The 6,817-nt window shown below is 42.4% G+C and overlaps 1 protein-coding gene across 3 annotated transcripts in view; it reads left to right on the forward strand.

The window, feature by feature from the left end:
* pak5 (p21 protein (Cdc42/Rac)-activated kinase 5) overlaps positions 1–5,863 on the forward strand; it is a 134,711-nt gene extending 128,848 nt beyond the window's left edge. For 2 of the 3 annotated variants that reach the window (XM_080453645.1, XM_080453646.1), the window contains 3 exons: positions 1,159–1,284; positions 1,519–1,653; positions 4,251–5,862. In XM_080453645.1, coding sequence (XP_080309771.1) covers positions 1,159–1,284; positions 1,519–1,653; positions 4,251–4,406 — 417 coding nt within the window. In that variant the 3' untranslated portion in view covers positions 4,407–5,862. Of the gene's footprint in view, positions 1–1,158; positions 1,285–1,518; positions 1,654–4,250 lie in introns of all 3 variants that reach the window. The other variant, XM_080453647.1, reaches the window with a different exon arrangement.
* The last annotated feature ends 954 nt before the right edge of the window (positions 5,864–6,817 follow it).

Genomic DNA, 6,817 nt, shown 5'->3' on the forward strand with positions numbered 1-6,817 from the left:
GCACAGTAAAATCCTCAGTGTTACTTAACTGTGAGAGTGTACAAATGTAACCACATGGTTACCATTAAGTTACCATTAAGAGTGATTAAAAGTGACGATTTTACTGTGTGTGAATGCGTACACTCTAGTTGCTAATGCAGCTTATTTCGGTGTCTCGGGAGCCCTGCCACACACACTTAGACGCATGCATGTACAAACATGCACTCTTTTGCGCGCGCACACCCAAACACACCCATACACATGCTGACCTTCTCTGCGGCTGCCAGCCCTGCTGTTCGTCAAACAGCCAGCACCAGAAACTCATCATCATCAATTACCATGTAGGCCACAGTAATTAAATCCTGCCTAACGCCTTCCTAACGAGCCGATAAAACGTGATTAATTGAAGCATAATTAACTGCTAATATGGGGGATTACTGTCTTCTGTGAGACCTCTTCATCGCCAAGGGTCAGTTCCTTACTTCATCTATCTAATGGAAATGCTAACATGTCATTTCTTTTTACTTTTTTGAAACCTAGTATGACTTTCTTTTTCTTTTTTTCCCACTCTTTTTTCTTTTTTTTTTACAATATACAGTAGCATACTTTAATGTGTTTTTTACTTTTATTTGTAACGTCTTAAGTATAGTCCTATAAAGTATAGGATGACCTTTTGGCATTTTTATTTTACTAGGCAATTTTAATAGGATTATAGTATAGTATAGTATGACTTTTTTATTTTAATTTATTTTACAATATAGTATAGCATGTCTTTTTGTACAACATAGCATGTTTTTTTTTGTATGTTGTTGTGATTTCATAGTATATCGTTGCTGTCGGGCAGAAACCTCTTAACTCCATATTTTAACTGTTTGTGTTTTTTCTTAAATGAATGTCCTACTTGATCACACTACAGCGTCACACAAAAGCATCAAAAGTAGCAGTATGAGATTTACACCTGACAGAGACGATATGTTGCATCTGTGGTTTCGTACTTAACAAAATATCTATATGGCCAATATCAGTTCCCTACCCATAAGAGCTGGGGATTAGAACCAGCAACCTTCCAGTCTCTAATCCCTACAAGAATGGTATAACATGTTAAGAAGGAAAGGCAAGAGGAACATGATATGTGTGTGTGTGTGTGTGTGTGTGTGTGTGTGTGTGCTCTCTGTGCAGATCAAACTGTCCGACTTTGGCTTCTGTGCCCAAGTGTCCAAAGAGGTGCCCAAGAGGAAGTCTCTGGTGGGCACGCCCTACTGGATGGCACCAGAGGTCATCTCCAGACTACCCTATGGCACGGAGGTGAGGGGCACACATATGTGTGCGCGCGCGCACACACACACACACACACACACACACACACACACACACACACACAGTACGTGCCTACACGTACGAAGTTGAGTATGGGCTGCCCTATGCTGTGTGATCCTAACGCATTCCTGTATTGAATAACTGAATGGTTTGTGTGTGTGTGTGTGTGTGTGTGTGCGCGTGTGTGTACGTGTGCGTGTGCGTGCGTGTGTGTGTGTTCAGGTGGATATCTGGTCTTTAGGCATCATGGTAATAGAGATGGTGGACGGGGAGCCCCCGTACTTCAATGAACCCCCTCTACAGGCCATGAGGAGAATACGAGACAACCTTCCCCCGAGGCTAAAAGAATCCCACAAGGTAGCACACAACTCTCCCTCAATGGAGTCACTGCACCAGCTCAACTCCTACTGCAGGCTGGCCTGGGTGCCTTTTTAGCAGGGAGTGGAGCTGGGAGGGATAGGCCCTCGTGATACTGTACGTCCCAGTATGATGTCAGTATCATTACAGTATCATGTCAGTATCATGTCAGTATCATGGTCAGTATCATGTCAGTATCATGTCAGTATCATGGTCAGTATCATGTCAGTATCATGGTCAGTATCATGTCAGTATCATGGTCAGTATCATGTCAGTATCATGTCAGTATCATGGTCATTATCATGTCAGTATCATGGTCAGTATCATGTCAGTATCATGGTCAGTATCATGTCAGTATCATGGTCAGTATCATGTCAGTATCATGGTCAGTATCATGGTCAGTATCATGGTCATTATCATGTCAGTATCATGGTCAGTATCATGTCAGTATCATGGTCAGTATCATGTCAGTATCATGGTCAGTATCATGGTCAGTATCATGGTCAGTATCATGTCAGTTTCATGGTCAGTATCATGTCAGTTTCATGGTCAGTATCATGGTCAGTATCATGGTCAGTATCATGGTCAGTATCATGGTCAGTATCATGTCAGTATCATGGTCAGTATCATGGTCAGTATCATGTCAGTATCATGGTCAGTATCATGTCAGTTTCATGGACAGTATCATGTCCGTATCATGGACAGTATCATGTCAGTATCATGGTCAGTATCATGGTCAGTATCATGGACAGTATCATGTCAGTTTCATGGTCAGTATCATGTCAGTTTCATGGTCAGTATCATGTCAGTTTCATGTCAGTTTCATGTCAGTATCATGTCAGTTTCATGTCAGTATCATGTCAGTTTCATGTCAGTTTCATGGTCAGTTTCATGTCAGTATCATGGTCAGTATCATGTCAGTATCATGGTCAGTATCATGTCAGTATCATGGTCAGTATCATGGTCAGTATCATGTCAGTATCATGGTCAGTATCATGTCAGTATCATGGTCAGTATCATGGTCAGTATCATGTCAGTATCATGGTCAGTATCATGTCAGTTTCATGGACAGTATCATGTCAGTATCATGGTCAGTATCATGTCAGTATCATGGACAGTATCATGTCAGTATCATGGTCAGTATCATGGTCAGTTTCATGGTCAGTATCATGTCAGTTTCATGGTCAGTATCATGTCAGTATCATGTCAGTATCATGTCAGTATCATGTCAGTATCATGTCAGTTTCATGTCAGTATCATGTCAGTTTCATGGTCAGTATCATGTCAGTTTCATGGTCAGTATCATGGTCAGTATCATGTCAGTATCATGGTCAGTATCATGTCAGTTTCATGGTCAGTATCATGTCAGTATCATGGTCAGTATCATGGTCAGTATCATGTCAGTATCATGGTCAGTATCATGGTCAGTATCATGGTCAGTATCATGTCAGTATCATGGTCAGTATCATGTCAGTTTCATGGACAGTATCATGTCAGTATCATGGTCAGTATCATGTCAGTATCATGGACAGTATCATGTCAGTATCATGGTCAGTATCATGGTCAGTTTCATGGTCAGTATCATGTCAGTTTCATGGTCAGTATCATGGTCAGTATCATGTCAGTATCATGTCAGTATCATGTCAGTATCATGTCAGTTTCATGTCAGTATCATGTCAGTTTCATGGTCAGTATCATGTCAGTTTCATGGTCAGTATCATGGTCAGTATCATGTCAGTATCATGGTCAGTATCATGTCAGTTTCATGGTCAGTATCATGGTCAGTATCATGGTCAGTATCATGGTCAGTATCATGTCAGTATCATGGTCAGTATCATGTCAGTATCATGGACAGTATCATGTCAGTTTCATGGACAGTATCATGTCCGTATCATGGTCAGTATCATGTCAGTATCATGGACAGTATCATGTCAGTATCATGGTCAGTATCATGGTCAGTTTCATGGTCAGTATCATGTCAGTTTCATGTCAGTTTCATGGTCAGTATCATGTCAGTTTCATGGTCAGTATCATGTCAGTATCATGTCAGTTTCATGTCAGTTTCATGTCAGTTTCATGGTCAGTATCATGTCAGTATCATGGTCAGTATCATGTCAGTTTCATGGTCCGTATCATGTCAGTATCATGTCAGTATCATGGTCAGTATCATGTCAGTATCATGGTCAGTATCATGGTCAGTATCATGTCAGTATCATGGTCAGTATCATGGTCAGTATCATGTCAGTATCATGGTCAGTATCATGGTCAGTATCATGTCAGTATCATGTCAGTATCATGTCAGTATCATGTCAGTATCATGGTCAGTATCATGTCAGTATCATGGTCAGTATCATGGTCATGGTCATGTCATGGTCATGTCAGTATCATGAATTTAGATTGAACATATTTGTAGGCTGAGATCTCAGATCATCTGGCTATGTGAGACTATAGCACAATATAGCATTTCCCAGAGCACAATGCCTTTAACAGAAAACACAACACTACAACTACAAAGATGCACAGCCGAGTTCCACTGTAAAACAAATGTATACATGCGACTGAGGTGAACTGAGTGTGCCCCCCCCCCTCCCCCCCAGGTGTCATCGATCCTACGGGCCTTCCTGGACATGATGCTGGTGAGGGAGCCCTCCCAGAGAGCCACAGCCCAGGAACTCCTGCAGCACCCCTTCCTCAAGATGGCCGGACCCCCATCCTGCATTGTCCCCCTCATGAGACACTATCGTCACCGCTGACCCGGCCCTATACCTGGCGAGACCACCCCACAAAAACCTCCCTGAACTGACCACCCGACCACCACCAACACCACCACCACCACTACTACTACTACTACTACTACTACTCCTACTACTACTACTACTACTACTTCTACTACCATGATGCCGGTGATTCCCAAACCGAACCACCGAGCAAGCGAGCAAGTGGCGCGCCACCAAAAAAGAGAAGAAAAAGAAAAACTCACTGAATAAATAAAGAGACCACTCACACCTGTAACCGTGACGTAGATTAGCTCGAGGAATATCTTAAGAATGAAACTTCAACGAACTTCAACACAGAGAAAAGAAGAAGAAGAAAAAACGAATATGACATCTTTATCTATTTTGAACGCGTGAACTGGAAAAGGAAGACTTATGTACTGTGCTTATAGGGGGCAAAGGTAGAGAGATCCAGTAGAACTGGATTAGACCCCCCTCCTCTCTCTCCCTCCACACACACACATCCCACTGCAAAGCCTTCTTCTCTTCCTTGACTGTGAGTCTCGACTCCCACCGTGGGGGTCGGGAGTAGCCATTAAACGGAGCTTTGCAGCGGCGCTGAGACTGCCCGCCCTGTGGGGGGGGGGGGTATTTGCTTTAGGACCGGACGAGAGCAGTCGAAGAAGGCAGAACAATCAGGAGAGGGCGATCAGAGGAGCGGGATTGACTGGCAATGAAATGACTCGGCTCGGCCGTAGGTCGGTAGTCGTTTGATCGGCTCGACGCCGAAGAGGAACAGGGTTCTCTTTAAAAAAAAAACACTTCACTCCTCTCTCTTCTCACACACTTAACCGTTGGAAGAAAAAAAAAAGTATTTTAGAGAAAACATGCAAGTTTTCCTGTACAGTTTTGATAATTTGCAGTATTTTATCGTGTCGTAACCATTGTGATATCAGCAGTATTACAATAGAACTTTCTGCAGAGATCTTTCCTACTGTTTATAATCCTTTTTTTTTCTCTTTTCTTTTCTTTTCCTCTTTTGCTTTAAAGATTTAAGAGAAATCCCAAATAAACCAATCTAATCCTAACTGTTACAAAAGGAAGAAAAAAGACAAATACTGACTATATTTATTATCTTAACATTTGTAGAGAGAACTTCCATTAAATGTTGGAAAAAAGGGTAATGTCAGAATTTTGTACACTGTTTTAAAGTATTTATTTATTTATTTTGGGGGGGGGGGTGAAGTTTCTTTTTATTTTTTTTGTAGTGTGGCCTTGTTTTGGGGTTTTGGTTTCCTTTTACACTTACGATGCGTATCACCAGACCATGATATGAGTTGTTATATCATTGGAGCAATACCCCAGTTTTATTTATCATTAAAAGCAAACAAAAGATGGCCTGTATTTATGACGATGTAAGTACACCACACCATTAAATGTAGCACAGTTTGAGTGGGTTTGACCAAGAAAGAAAAAGCATCAATTATTTATTCTACACCAGAGCCTGGGGCGTGTCTCTCACGCTATTCCCTGTTAGCCCTATGGGGGGCGCCCATCTGCAACGTCTCGTTTTCTACTTGCATCTTCGCTGTCATCATCTCACTCTTTATAACCCCCCCCCCCCCCCCCTCCCACACACACACACACACACACACACACACACACACACACACACACACACTTTCTGTACTGCCACCCTCATGTCTTCTGTTTGGACCAGGAGAAACAGCATAATCCTCTTTTCCCCTGCATTGTTTTTTGAACCATCGTTCACTGTGATGTGTGTGTGTGTGTGTGTGTGTGTGTGTGTGTGTGTGTGTGTGTGTGTGTGTGAGTGAGTGAGAGGACGGTTTGTGCTGTCTGTATGGAGTGTGTGTGGTGTGTGTGTGTGTGTGTCTGTCTGTGTGTGACACAGAGAAACTGAATTAGGAAAAGGAGTAGAGTGAGCATCTGGAGGTGTGTGTGTGCGTGTGCGTGTGCGTGTGCGTGTGCGTGCGTGCGTCCTGTTGGCTTATTCTCCACAAAGCGTCAGGACTTGAATGAGTAATACTATTGAATGAGTAATCTGTGGCTTGTACAGTGAATCAGTGATACTGCATGTTTGTTTTCAGTGAAGCTGGTTTCAATTAAAAAAAACAAAAAAGAACACCCATAAAAACATGTGAGATGTGTTGCATGGATTTTTCCTTCATCACCTTTTGTCACTCTCTCTCTCTTGCTCACCCTCTTCTCTTTCGCTTAACCTCGTGTCTAACAGATGTTCTACCATCAGCAGTTCATTTTGTTTTATTTCATTGTTTTATTAACTGCATATGCTTAAGAATGTACCGATTCCCAACGCTAACTGGGATCCGTACGAACTCCACCGTTGAAGAGAAAGCTGTGTATGGGGTGGAGTTGACGCCATATCATTGCTGTCAGGCAGAAACCTTGTATCTCCGTATTTCAAC

This window comes from Gymnoscopelus braueri (genome assembly GCF_963280865.1).
Source record: "Gymnoscopelus braueri genome assembly, chromosome: 16".
NCBI lineage: Eukaryota > Metazoa > Chordata > Actinopteri > Myctophiformes > Myctophidae > Gymnoscopelus > Gymnoscopelus braueri.